Below are 14,831 nucleotides of genomic sequence, written 5' to 3' on the forward strand. Positions count from 1 at the left end.
CTTGAACGTACCTCTAGTTAACTGTATTCATTCAGTGTGTATTTGGTGAATGCTTCGTTTGAGCTCAGTCCAATTCCAGGCAGGTTTGTAAATAAAATAATCAACAAGACCACCAGGACCCACCCAACTTTCCTGGAGTTACATCTTGTAGTGGGTAAGGAAGAGTCAGGGAACAAACAAAAACCAGGACCCGTATGTAAACAAGTGGGAATATTTTAAACAAGCTAAATCCTATGATGAATAAAGCAGATTAATATGCCGGAGAAACAGTGAGTTAGGGGAAACACGGGGTGAGTCACAGAGGGCCCCTCTAAAAGGCTGCTTGGCTGGGATCTCTCTCCTTCTAGTTTACGTTTTTCATCTATTGGGGGTGCTGTGTTGTTTGTGTCTTCCTCATATAACACAGTGCCTGGTATGCTGTGATGATGAGTGCTGAGACCTGCAGCTGCACTTCCTCATTTGCTGAACAGAGAATTTAATAAGAGGAAATAAGTTTCCACTTCAGCATAAGGGATTTAGTTTAGCTATTACTAAGCACATCCCAATCCTGAAGCGTTAAATCCCTAAATGGTAATTTGAAGTTCTTGTAGTTTTCTCAGGCTGCCACAACAAAATACCACAGACTGGCTTAACAATGGAAATTTTTTTTCTCACAGTTGCGAAGATTAGAAATCCAGGATCTGGGTGCCAGGATGGTCATGTTCTGGTGAGAGCTCTCTTCCTGGCTTGGCTTTTCACTGTGCTCAAGAAGCTGTGAGTGGAGAGGGAGGGAGGGAAGGGATTTGAGAGAGAGAGAGAATGAGAGTTCCTCTTTCTTTTCCTCCTTCTTCTTCTTGTGAGGGCCCTACCCCCATGAACTAATCTAACCCTAATTACCTCCCAATACCATCAGAATGGGGGTTAGAGCTTCAACATAAGAATTTGGGGAGGAGGGACACAAACATTCAGTCCATACACGCATCTTTAACGAGAGGATGTGTTTAATAAGTCCTTTAACAGTCATCCCTCAGAGATGACTGAGGTGATAGGAATACAGCCATGAGTAACATGGAGTCCCTGTTCTCTTGGAGCCTTGGGTCTAATTGTGGAAGCCACTTGGCATACATTAAAATGGCAAGTAAATCTGTGTTCAATCTGTGATAGACTGGACATTTGAAAAGAAAAAAGTTCTTATAGTCAGCCTCTAAGATTGCCACCAGTGATCCCAGCTTCCTAATATTCACACCTTTGTGCCATCTCTCTCTCACATTGTATTAGTCTGTATGACCAATAGTCTATGGCAGAACTGATGGTTTGTTACTTCCGAGATTAGGTTGTAAAAGACTGATTTCCATCTTGAGCTGTCTCTCTTGGATTATTGGTACTTGAAAGCCTTGTCATCAGCAGCCCTATGGAGAAACACACATGGTGAAAAACTGAGCTATGTGGCCAATAGTCACAAGAAACTGAGGGCACCAGCCACCACATGAGTGAGCCTGGCAGCAGATTTCCTAGCTCCAGATCACAGCTTGACTACAGCCTCGGGAGAGACCCTGAGCCAGAAATACCCAGCTAGGTTTTTCTTAGATTCCTGATTCACAGAAATAGTGAGATAATAAATGTGGAGTAACTTAAGCCATTAAATTTGGAGATAGTTTGTAACTCAGTGATGGATAACTAACGCTGGTCTTTCACTGCAGATAATTTGAGAGACAGTGATCTAGAATGTTCTTGATCAGTGATCAGATATGGAAGGCTTAAGTAAGAATTGATAAGCTCTAAATAAGTATGGCTCTATGTGTTGGAAAATAAGAAGAGTAGTGATGGCATTGATAACCAACTTGATGAGCTACTGATGCCCCTTTGAGCTATAAGACTGAATTATCTAGAAACCAAGCACGGATATCTCACATTACGTCATGAATGAGTCAAATAACAAGAGCTATTTGTAATGAATGTCATGGCCTTTTCCTCTGTTTTAACTGATAACACTTATTATTTTAAGAATTCTGATATTTCAGTAGGAGTGGGTGTGAGAATATGTATATGTACAGGAAAGAATATCTTTGTTTTAACTCTGAATGCAAAATTATTTTTAGGTCTCATCCATATACATACCTGCTTCCTGAATGCCTTTCTGATAATGCCTTCCTTTATGGACTCAAATGATGTCAAGAGTGTCAGATACAAATCTTTCCTAACAAAGGTAAGACTCTCATCATAAATAACTTATTTTTCTGGGTGGACTATGTTGTTCCAAGATATATTTGATAAACTTATGAGCATTGATATTATCTGACACAAGAGAAATAGGGAGTAATTTCAATTTAGAATATAAAAGTGAACCAAGAATAAAAACCTGAGTTGTATTTAGAGTGTGTCAGACAGATACAAAGAAGATTTGTAGCTTTCTTTGATGTGCTCACATGAAATGCCTGTAGTCAAAGGGCTATTTTTAAACTTGAGAAGAAATTCAGGACAAAAGGAACATTTTAAATATAAAAGAGAATTCAGGAAGATCACAAAGAAGTGAAATCACTATTACAAAGTTCAAAGACACATTGTTCTTCAAATACCAAGAAACTGACTTAAGGATCATTGGTGACCCTCATTCAGGGAAGACTCTCTAGGTATTAAGGAAGTAAGGGACACGAGGCTCTTCTTTTGCCCCCTTTGCAGAAACTGCTCTGTTTGACAACTTTTCTGTTTTACTTTCTTGAGACTAATTCCTCTGTTGTGCACTGCCGTCAAGCAGCATTTTCTCTCTCCTTCAGCTACTGTGCTAGAGTTTTGAACTCAGCAAGGAGGTCTTAACTGCAAGATAATTGGCATGTGGTGTCAGGCGTCACGTTGGCTGATCACTAGAGACCAGGGAGAGGAATTTGATGTGTCAGTCCCCTGCCTGAGCAGGATAAGTATTGGAGACCAGGAATTGACCTCCACATTGATAGGAAGCTAGAAAATTATTTTAAACATGGACAGGAAGTCCATAACAGGAAGTCAGGCTGACTGTTCTTAGGTATTAAGGACAGTTCTAAAAGTCATCTGGAAGGTCACAGGGATACATCTGTGACATTAGGCCAAGGAGGACTGACCCAGAGAGGAGAAATCTTTTGTCTTATGTCAGAGAAAATCTCTAACACACAGGACAAGAAAGGCAACTTCTATGAGTACCAACTCTGCGAGGCAATTTAAATACATTAGCTCATTTCTTCCTCAGCAATTTTGGAAAAGAGGTTTTATATCCATTATATAGCTGTGGAAACTGAGACTCAGAGACATGACATAATTTAGCCTGTGTTGGACCGGCATTCAGATCTATGACCATCTGATACAAAATCCTCTTTCCACTACACCACTGTTTGTTTTCCTCTGAGTGACTTTATCACAGTCATTGACTAAAAATAAGATAGGAGACTTCTTTCATAAGGGATCTCAAGGGTATCTATTACAAACCCTTCATTTAATACATTTAAAGAAGAAAGAAAGGTTACATTGGTACAAGTTATGATTCTGAATTATATACTTCAGATACTTTGCTGTCAGTCACAAATATCAGATCCTGAGAAATCACAAAGAATGTTTCTCTGTGTCAAAAAAAATGAAAGAAACCTATACATAGGAGAAATATATTTAGCTCAAGGCAGCTTTTAATTTTCTTTTCGATAATAAATCAAGAACAAACTTTTATCAAAAAGCCATTTGTACTCAGGTAAATCGGCCCTTTTCAGTTGTCCAGCAAATTTTTATTTGTTTTCAGTACAGTCTGCCTACAACATTGCTTAGTTAATATTTGAAATGTGTTTATATTTGTAGAGTGAGGCAGTTCAGTAGTAGGCTATCCATTCACTGATTCATTCATCCTACAACAAGCATTAAACACCTTCTATATGCCAGTGGCTAAGGTACTTGTAATCAAGTCCTAAGTGCTGAATGAAGGACAGTTATTAACATTTACACAGAATTTAGAGCTATGAAAAAATGCCAGCTCTGAGAGGCCAGAAGAAGAAATTCTCCTAAAGCTACCTTGGGATTCAGAACTGGAGAAAACAAACTATTTCCAGGAGGACCACCCAGAGGAGGTACTTTGGGAAGCCAGCCTGGAAATAGTCCTCCCAATGTGTAATACACATAAAAGATTAACTTTATTGCTGGTGATTTAGATTGTTCTAAATCAAGTTGTGTCCCAGGAGAATAAAATTCCATTTCTAAAGTGGACTTTTAGAATCATTTTTTCCCTTTTACATGAGGAAAGCACCTCCACCAAACCTGCATCTCTCACAGTGGTCCAGAAAACAACTACAAGGGTAGAGATTGGTGAACTCCGCTGATGTCTTACTGTTTAATGTTACCAATGCCATGCCTTCAAATGCAAGTAGTCCTCTTTCCAAAGAAAGGTAAAAGATTTGTTTTGTTCCTTGTTCATTATTTATTCTAAAATTTATAAATCACTCGAAGTTAAGATCCATGACTATCTAGATATATTGTTATTCTATAAATGAAAATTTCTATGGTTCTTACAAAATTAACTCTAAATTACTAATGTGTTCACCCCTTAAATGGATTAAACAATGACTGATACATGCATGTTGTAACAAACCATTCCACGTGCTAAAAGAAAAATATGATTATCTTTTTTTATAAATTTCTTTGTTTGGTTTTTTTTTTTTTTGTGGCTGTGTTGGGTCTTTGTTTCTGTGTGCAGGCTTTCTCTAGTTGCCGTGAGTGGCGGCTACTCTTCATTGCGGTGCGCGGGCTTCTCTTGTTGCGGAGCACGGGCTGTAGGCATGCAGGCTTCAGTAGTTGTGGCACGTGGGGTCAGTAGTTGTGGCTTGCGGGCTCTAGAGCACAGGCTCAGTAGTTGTGGCACACGGGCTTGGTTGCTCCACGGCATGTGGGATCTTCCCAGGCCAGGGCTCGAACCCATGTCCCTTGCATTGGCAGGCAGATTCTTAACCACTGCGCCACCAGGGAAGCCCCCTATGATTATCTTTTACCTCACACCTCCAATCAGACCTACTAGAGGTACCTGTAACTAATAATAAGAGATGGATGTGTATTCTTTGGGATGATAAAAATCAATATTTTTAGCTAAATATAGTACCTATAGGAAGAGAAAAGTAAAGGTATATATTATACATTCTCAATGGGGGTGATATTGCCCCCAAGTGTTGAAAATTGGTTCTTGGAGGGATAAATGTTAGATATTACACTAATTTGTGACCTTCCAAAGGATTAAGGATAAAAACAAATATATAGTATATCTGTAGTATTAAAATTGAATGGGAGGGGGGCAATTAGAAATAAAAAATGTCCACAAAGCCTCTTTGGGGAGGCAGTAATGAAAAATTGTTGACAAACACTGGTGTATAGGTATATATACACATATGTCTCCTATATGTGTATACAGGCACCTTTACGCACACTATTTTTTCTTTTGAACAAAAACAGAATATATGATACTCTATATTCTGTCCCTTGCTTTTATTAACATGCTATGCCACGTGTAATCCGGGATTGACACATGCAAATGCTTACGGGGTCAGGTGGGGAACATAAATAACATAACATAAATAAGAAAAACAGGGATTAGGGAAGAGTGTGGGCCATGGCAAAACTGAAACCCATGCTCCTTCACAAGAGCTTCACAAGCTCCAGCTGATGGTTGCTATTTGGGAATTTAGTCTCAGTGTTATCATATTCTCTGATTTGTCAAGCAATAGTGGAAATCGAAATTTTACGTGTTGATGATGAAATTTCCAAGCATGTCAACATTATGTGGGTCAAGCAAAACATGTCCCAACTAGTAAACCTTGCAGGTCTCCCTTTGGATTTCTGGTAGAGGTCCAACCCGGGGCTTCCCCAGAAAGATTCAGAGGCCAACTACAACAAAATCCTCTGCAACAGAATTTTCATGTGATGTGCTTGCCGGGCCCAAGTTCAGGTCTACTGAATCGGAAACTCTGTGGGTCCATCCAGGAATCTGAAGTTTTAACAAGGAGTTTCTTAAGTAATCTCAAGTTTGAGAACCAAGAACACAGCATACTTTTTAACAGCTATATAAGCACCATAATTGAATTCCAAAGTATGAAATGATCATACTATGTTAAAAACCATGTCCTCATTGGTGGGTATGGAAGTTGCTTCTAAATTTCCCCCTCTATACATAATACTTCAGTAAATGTCCTTATGCACATTGCTTTTATTTTTATAGAACAGATTTCCCAAATCAGGATTATTGGGTCTAACTAAGGTCTAATAGATACTGTACATTTTAGGGTCTAGTAGATACTGACTTCATACTTACTTTAGACATTTTAGGGTCTAGTAGATACTTGCTTTATAAAGGTTGCAGAAAGTCACATTCCCACCAGCAATACATGTGAGTGCCCTTATCCCAACACTAACATCCCTGGACATTAGAATTTTTTTCCAATTTGATGGGATAAAGATGTTTTTAATTTTTTTAATGAATAATGTCCTGACTTCCAGTGCAGTTAACAATTTTTAAAAACACATTTCCTCTACAAGGGAATATTGGAGATATTCCCCTGCTGAGAATGGCAGGGTTAGAGTGGGAGCTAACACCTTGTACACAGTGTCAACTTTCTTGATACCCTTACCTTCTTCCTAGGGTCTACCCTCCTCTCAAATCCCTGCTTCTCTTCCCACAGGGAGCCCACTATAGCCACTCATTATCTTTCACTATTCTGGCAGGTTTCTAAGTTTTCCTTTAAAATTATATTCACCTGTTCATTCCTATGCCCACTTGCCTATTTAATGGTCTGTCTTTTCCTTATCTATTTGATGTAGCTCTGTGCAAACTAGGCCATTAACAGTTTGCTTACAAAGAATTCAAAAAATTATACAGGTTACTATTTTACTTAATAATCAACCCAATTTGAACAAATTTCATTTAATTTTAATCATATTAACCATTTCAAACTATCAGTAGTACCATTTTAGTTTGTTTCTGCTGCTTTTAGAAATGTGCTTTAACATCAGGCATTTTCAGTATAATGCTATAATAAGTTAACTGCAGAAAAGCCCCTAATGAATTTTATTTTATTAAATAACAGCAAAGGAACTATAAAGATTTAAATAGCTTTCTATGCAAGTTAAAAACTTTCCAAACTCAGAAATGGATTTTTATGGGGGGCGGAGGGGGGGAGGTGGGCTTTCTCTCAAGAGCTCTAATTTCAAAACCCAAATGGAATTTCAAAATACAAGTAAATAAATGTCAAAGCCTCTTGGCCTCTGCTCTGCCATTCTATGCCTGAAATCCTGCCAAAATGAAATTTTCCATTCAAGGAGGACTGGCGTTTACTAAGCTGATTTTTAAAGACTCACTTTCAAAAGTAGTGGAAACTTTGTGCAACTTTTGAGGTTCCTCTCTGTGGATACAACAGCTGCCTCTGTAGACATTTTCCACAATGGTAACAATTTCTGAAAAACGAATTTTTAGCCCTTCCAATGCCTTCAGCCACTAGGTCTACTGGTTTTTCCCAGCGCCAAGCAGAGAAGATAAACAGAAGCCAAACTAAAAGCTAGCGTCTCACTAAGTATCACGGCACAAAAAGGACAGAAAGAGAAAGGGCAGAAGAGAAAGTGGGAGGGAGGAGGGAGCGTGGTCCGATAGTCCACTTGCTAGAGGGAAACATTAATCTCAAAACTGTGTGCTGTTTCAACAAAACTGAGCTGTAGTGAGACTGGCTTGTCTGCTTATTCACATATTATCATATTCAGTTACTGTTAAGATCAAATAGTTAGAAAAGCTGAGTTCGTTTAAAGAATACAAAGGGAAAATATGGAGCCCCTGCAATACGTAGTCAAATCCGAGGATTAAGGCTCAGCTTCTCTTGGTCAGTCCAGCGTAGGTGGGAAGTAGGGGTAGTGCTTTGGGGGGCCGGTGAAAGAGTGAAGTCTTGGCAAATGGAAACTAAAACTGTCAGCCAGTGAAAACCTGCAGTGTGCCTAAAAGAAGCTTTAAAAAGTTAACAAACTATGGGATAAATCTAAGGTGGGAATGAAAATTAGAGTGTTGTGAGAAAACTGAAATCCATTTACTCTTTGACAGTCTAAAAGCAACTTGAAACAGCAAGCCTAAGTTCCTAGCTTGTCCTTAAGGCTTTCTCCCCACTCCTTTATTCTCTTCCTTTCCTTTTTCGCAGCTTTTCTCATATGCAGTGTATGTACCCCGTAATTATCTCCCTGTGAGTCTTCCTTTAATTTCGGACTTATTTTTTCCCCCCTCTTTGTTGCTCCCAGACCCAAGCCTCCTTTTCCTCATATTCTAGTATTTGTTCGCTGACGGAACAGAGAAGGGGTAGCGAGGCAGAAAAGTTTTGTGGTTTGGAAAACTTGGGCCTTTGTTGTGTCATTTCCCCTACCCCGTCACGCCCCCAACCACGTGACCAAGAAAGGCCGGAATTTTGTGAATGGAGCCGAAAGGTGGCTGCAGGGCGGGAGAGGCTCCGCCTCTTTTCCTAAAGCGGCCAATCTCCTAGCGGAGCGCTGCGGGGTCAGCAATAAACAACAATGGGCTGGGAACAGACGGTAAATTATTGGCTACCGAGAGAACCTCGCGGGGGCTGAGTCTGAAGCTCCGCCCCCTCCCGGTTACCATCGTTACCCGTCAGGCTCCAGCCGCAGGGAAGGTCTTTGGAAACTGTTGGTCAGGTTACGGGGGCTGGGTTATCCCGGGAGTGTTGGGCGGCGGGACACACTTGCCGCCTAACTGCACCCTCAGAAAGTACCCTGGAGCCTCACGATGCCAGCCTCGAGGCCCGGCTGCGCCCGAACCCCTCCCCGGCTCGGGTAAATGTGCAGTTCCCGCTCAAAATGCTTGTAGGTGCGCGCCTTAGGACGGGCTAACTCCGATTTACTACTTTCAGGGAACGCACGGTGTGTGTCCTTGCTGTCCACAGTTACTGGGTGTTTCCCCAGTAATAAGTTTTTTTTTTAATATTAAAAAAATTTTTGACCCATGACCTCCATGGGTCCGGAATTGAGCCTTGTGCGCTCACACTCCGGTTTAATAGGGCTCCATAACGTTCCATTTAAGGAAGGAAACTTTCAATTAGAAATTAAGAACTGCAGCACGTTTCTCAAAGGGCTGAACAGCTGCCGAAAACATCCTTTGGTCTCTAGCTCTGGTCGCCACCAGGATCACAAATGAATTTCAACACCATTGAGTCCCTGGTCCCATCCCCGAGGCCTCTCATCCCCGGTTGGGCCGAGGCTTCTGAAGTGACTCTTTACAGCTCTAAGCCCCGTAGGAGGGTCAGGGCAAGTGGTTTCAGAATTGCAGCCCTCACTTTTTAACGTCCTAGTCATTGTCCTTGAAACCCGACCCCCCTCGCCTCTCTCCCCCAACTCCCGGCTCTGGCTGTTTAAAAGCTGGAGAGGAAGTGAAAGCGTCAAGTACAGTAAGTGATACCCTCCGCCTCCGTGTATACATAACAAAAGCTCAGGAAACGTGCGGGTCCCTAGGATATCCGAGCCACCCCTAACGTATCCCTGCTCCTCCCCACCTCCACCAGGGACTGGAAACACCTTGTCCCAGTGCACACGTGGGACAAATTTTATTTTAATCCTTTACCTCACCTAGATCGCTCTGTACTTCTCCCTTCCAACGCAACCACTCCTGAAGCAATTCCTCTGCTTCTCCCAGGTGCTTTCCCCATAGATTTTACTGTCCCATGAAAGATTTACTTGAGGATGACGTTAAAAAAATAATGTTGTTGATGCGCCATAATGGTTATGGTGGGTGTTGAAAAATGGGAAGAGAACCTGGGCCAAAAACTTAGTGGGAACGAGGCTATAGTGTGAGGTGGGCTCCTTATCAGGTTCAAAGTAGAGGGGCTGGAGATCTTGAGGGAGGGGTGGTGGGAGACTAAGGAGGCACGGTCTTGGTGGATCGCACTTCAGAGTATATATCTGACCCGAACGAATGTGCTTTAGGAAATCAGCCCAATTAGTGGACCAAACACACCAGTAAGGGGAACTGGCGACTCGAAACACATGGCTTCGGTGTCCCCGGGCGCCTTAACAATAAGCAGCGGGTTAGGACGGCAGTCGATTTGCTCTGTGGCGTTTCCAGGCTGTGGTCACCGCGCCAGCCGGCGGAGCACGGGTATGGGCAGAGGGGCGCGGGAGATTCACGAGCAGGGGCAGCAAGCCTCCTGATTGACAGCCCGAAATCCGATCTTGTGAAAGAGACGCGGAGCCAATGGGAGGCAGCGATCCATCAGTTTGGATTGGAGGCCCCTGGAGGAGAAGTAGAGGAAAAACCACCGAATTGAGCTCTGTCAGAGGCGCTTTCGGCTTCCAAGGGGGAAGTGCTGGGCAATAATTAATGTTTTTATTAAAATTGGAGGGAATTTTTTGCAGCCGTTCGCCTAGCGTGGCCTTCAGGTGGGTCTTTCCAACAACTTTTTATGTCTCTCCAGATAATTGCATGGTTGTGGGTTGCAAAAACTATCCTTATGAAAGAGGTGTCTCCGTCTCTTTAGTCCCGTTAGGTGCAAAGCAAGTCTCGTTGATCGCCATTGCTAGTTTTGCACACGTTTGCGAATCAGAGCTGCCCGGGGTACACCGACCGCGCAGGGAAACATCGAGAGTGTAAATAAATACATCGCCTCTGGTTCGGATTTTTGCTACTGCCGAAAATATGTAAATTGTGAACTCTCTTGTCTCTCTTTGGATCCAGGTGAAGGAGGCGGTGTAGGGAGGGTTATTTTTGTGAATGGGACTGTCGGAGGGTAATTAGCTATGCAAATTCAAGAGCTTCATTCATGATTTTTTTTTTTTTTTTTGTAGCCTAAAAGCCATCTTGTTCCCCTCTAGGTTGATAGAAGTCCAGATCCCGAGGAAGTCTCCAGCTAAATGCTCAAAATATAAAATACTGAGCTGAGATTTGCGAAGAGCAGCAGAATGGATGGATTTTATGACCAGCAAGTGCCTTACATGGTCACCAATGTGAGTGATCAGTTCGAAAGTTGCTGTTTATAAACTTGACTCCGACGGAGGGGGTGGGGTGGGGAGGAGGGAGAGAATGAGGAGGGAGGGGGCAAGGGGGCTGGGATTGCAGATACTTTATCTGCTTTGTTGCCACTGTAGGGCGACTCTGCTTCTAGAAGCCCAATCTTCAAAATGAGCTTACCTTTCAGTGATTTGGATAAGGCATAGTTTTGTTTTTAAGACTCCTTTTTCTGATTAAAGTGCTCAAGATGAGTGGAAGAGGAGATGGGGGGCAGCAGCAGCTGCTGCTCTCAAAGTTTTTGGCTGGGTTTGTCTGCCACATTGAAAAGAATGAAGTTGAGACAAATGCTGACACTTTTTGTTTATATGGGGTGTTTATTTTTTTCTTTTTTTTTTCATTGTCTCTCTTACATTTTTCATTTCACCACTCTGTTTTTGTTCTTTTTTTAGGGGTGTTTCAGGGAGAATAAAATTCACTGTGTTTTAATCTAGCATTGATCCAGCCTAAAACGACTTTAAGTGTAATTGCTTAATGTTGTTTTGATGTTGAGATACCATGAATATATGACTGATAAATAGTGTATTACCATCGGCACAGGGGAGCAACTCTCCCTGGCTGTTGAGTTCTCAGCATAAGCTTTCACTGTCAAATGAACACAGAAAATGATTATTGGAATTGATACGATGGACTTTTATTTTTCTATTTAGGGAGGAGATCCAGTAGACTTTTGTATGCATGTGTGTTTCTATGTGTGTGTGCCATGTGAGGTTTACATTCTTTTAAAGGATTTTATCTTTCCCTTTGTAGAATCAGCGTGGGAGAAATTGTAACGAGAAACCAACAAATGTCAGGAAAAGAAAATTCATTAACAGAGATCTGGCTCATGATTCAGAAGGTGAGGTTTGATTTTGGGCTGAATCCCCCCTCTTTACCTATACTTCCCACCCTCATAAAGAAGAGAAGCACTTCAGTCTTACCTTAAGAATAATACACTTTCAAATTACTGCATTTAACCAAGACTTTTATTTGGAGCAATTAACATGATGTGACAGTTTGCGTTGAGAGATATTTTATGGCTCTGTCACAAACTAATGCAAGAAGGAAATAAAAACAGTGACAACCTTCTTTTAATCATTCTTTTGTGTTTAAATACCTTTGTCCATATGGCATACAAGTAATCCCATACACTAAGGTAACAATTTTGAAATATCCAACACAGTGGGACAAATTAGGCAGCTGTGCACACTGCTTAATTTCTCTTTTCTCCTGTGTTAGAAGTTGAGCAATGTAAGTGATTGTTTGATTTCCCATCCCCTTACACTAAAACCATATACTGTTATCAAACTTTTCATTGATGATTTTGATGACCACATGGTGAGGCCTTAAAATGTTCAATGAATCATAATCAAGGCCTAATTAGTAATTATAATACCTATTTGGGAAATTGGGTCACAGATTCTTTTTATGAACTGTTGGTAGGAGGTCAATATATTATAAATTATTCCAGCCCTATGCAGGCATTCATAATAAACTTACCATACTTAGATTTAATTACCAAAGTTCAGTTTGCCATTTAGATTAGGTATATTGGATTCTGAAACATCCTCAAATCTTCATATAAGTATAAATAAGTTACACGTGCCTCTCCCTCCCCACTATGACAGAATACACAGTTTTGGACTTGATAATAATCAGGTACCAGAGAATTATCTCTCTGACTTTTGTAAACCTATTCCTGTAGAAATTTTCTTCCAAAATCTTGTATTTAAAAGTTGTCCCTTTTAGTTTTGAGGCGTTGAACTTCAAAACATATAGTACTTTGAGAATTATACAATGTACTGTTACATGTTTTATATAAGATTCGGAAGATAGAAATAAAACGTTTTTCAGTCGTTCTGATTTTTCCCCTACTACTGTTTTAGCAAGAGTTGAATATATTTAAGAAAGGTTTCTGTGGATAGACATGCCTTTACCTCAGCCTTTTTGAGTTCTAGTGTATGCGTGTTGTTTGAGGTCCCTAAGCTTATTTATTAAGCTAACTGTTAAAAAGGGGAAAAAAAAGATATTGAGAAGTATTGCTTAATAGACATCAAAATGGGCAGGATTATTGATATAATTAAGTTACAAATCCTGATTTCTTTTTATATTGACTCCCCTCCCCAAATTAAATTGATCTATAGTACTAATTTCATGACAAACATTTCCATTTAATGTAGGCTAAAGGTTTGCAAATCTTTTGTTTATGTCTTTGACTTGTTTTTTAGAACTCTTTCAAGATCTAAGTCAATTACAGGAAACATGGCTTGCAGAAGGTAAGGCAAAAAATTGCTTTCAAAGGAGGGGAAAAGCAACTCTAGAAGGGGAGGGAAAAAAAGTCCTGAACTTGCTGTCTTAATGTTCAGCCCAATTAATTGAGCTCTAAAAGAGCCACCTCATGTGTCATGCATACATTAGAGCCTCTGATGAGTTTGTCTTCGGGGAATCTGGGACTGCACTACCCAGTGTCATCACAAATTACCAGGAGAAATTGCTTCCAGCTCACAATCACATCTGCTTTTGGCAAGAACTAATGCACCAAGACTTCAAGTTCTAAGCCTCTGTTCAGATTTTAATTGCAATTGATCAGGTTTATATTATTGTACCTCGAGAGACCTCCTAGAGCCAGAACTCGGCTTGCTGTTTCCTTTAGAGCAGCGCATATCATTATTTGGTGTTCTGGCGGAGGACTTTTCTGATGGCAGAAATTAGTTTCTCTGGGTTCATCAGGACGGGATGCTTCAAGATTTAAGTGCAAGTGTCTTCTTTCCACCTTGTTCACAACACAGAACGTTAGGTGTGTATCCAATGCTAAGGAAATCCATGGCTTTAAAATAAATCTTGGGGGGATTGGAGGATTTTAAAAATGTTTTCTGTTTGTTACTATGATGTGATGTTTGTTGAAATTGATCTTTGCTATTATAACACTTTTATTAGGATTTATTTAATATAGCAAGGAGATATTTAAAGGCATTACTTTTATTTTTGATAAAATTTTGTGTTGCAGTCTATTGTATCTTTTTTTGTGAAACTTTATTTTATAGGAACGAGGAGATATTGCTTCAGTACAGCTTTATACAACTTGAGAAATGTCTAATGTTGAGGGACTTTTGTTGGCGTCTATAATTTGAAATTTTTCTTTTGGATTTGGTACACTAAATGTGAAATAATAATTTTATCCTACGATGTGTTTTGTGGGAAATACAAAGAGAAAATTATAGATAGTTAGGTATTGAGTATAGTTGTGTTATTTCTGTCTTTGCATTACATGGGAAACATGCAGTTTTTGGAACAGATTTTTAAGATGGTTCAAAGAAGAGAGAGGGTCTCTTCAAAAGGAACCCAAGCAATGCTGTTGCTACTTTGAGGCAGACTGCTGTGTTTTTTCTAGTGGTCTTGCTTGCAGTTGATCAAGTTGCTGTTAGCATGTAAAATAAGTTTCTTTGTTTTGCTGATATTCTAGTTCTTCCAAAGGGCTTCTGCAATCTTTATAAAGCTTTTAAGTTAAATAGCTTTTCCAGTATCCCTTTGCAAGGGTGATTGTATTTGTATGTTAATGAAAGGTAAGTATTAATGAAAGTTTTAGTTACATTTAAAGGTCATTTTGCTTGTCACTGTAAATGAAACTTATTGCAATAGATTACTTATTATTGCAACATAAGCCATATATTCAAATGTAACTTTCTCAAGAAAAATCTGCACAGAGGCTCTTGCATGAATTTTATCTGTTAGTTTTGCTAAGTTAAATGTTGTGAGAACACTATGTTTATGAGGGAATTTATTCGCTTATCCAGAATACCTTCAGATATCTATTTTAATTGTTCTGGAAGGT

At 40.2% G+C, this 14,831-nt stretch overlaps 1 protein-coding gene and 1 long non-coding RNA gene across 12 annotated transcripts in view; one reads left to right on the forward strand and one right to left on the reverse strand.

Annotated features, from left to right (window-relative positions):
- Nucleotides 1–626: 626 nt before the first annotated feature.
- On the reverse strand, nt 627–9,686 carry LOC141279535 (uncharacterized). The gene is made up of 3 exons (XR_012333943.1): nt 9,586–9,686; nt 1,226–1,388; nt 627–751 (listed from the first exon to the last, which is right to left on the reverse strand). It is a non-coding gene; the product is annotated as an uncharacterized lncRNA (long non-coding RNA).
- The window catches only part of ETV1 (ETS variant transcription factor 1), a 95,463-nt gene continuing 89,314 nt past the window's right edge, over nt 8,683–14,831 (forward strand). The window contains exons 1-5 of one of the 11 annotated variants that reach the window (XM_073809664.1): nt 10,268–10,395; nt 10,494–10,690; nt 10,801–10,959; nt 11,771–11,858; nt 13,228–13,275. In XM_073809664.1, coding sequence (XP_073665765.1) covers nt 10,915–10,959; nt 11,771–11,858; nt 13,228–13,275 — 181 coding nt within the window. In that variant the 5' untranslated portion in view covers nt 10,268–10,395; nt 10,494–10,690; nt 10,801–10,914. Of the gene's footprint in view, nt 8,797–10,245; nt 10,396–10,493; nt 10,691–10,800; nt 10,960–11,177; nt 11,334–11,770; nt 11,859–13,227; nt 13,276–13,440; nt 13,797–14,831 lie in introns of those variants that run through there. The other 10 variants (XM_073809663.1, XM_073809665.1, XM_073809668.1 and 7 more) reach the window with 10 other exon arrangements.

The sequence above is a fragment of the Tursiops truncatus genome, chromosome 9, assembly GCF_011762595.2.
Source record: "Tursiops truncatus isolate mTurTru1 chromosome 9, mTurTru1.mat.Y, whole genome shotgun sequence".
In the NCBI taxonomy this organism is placed as follows: Eukaryota; Metazoa; Chordata; class Mammalia; order Artiodactyla; family Delphinidae; genus Tursiops; species Tursiops truncatus.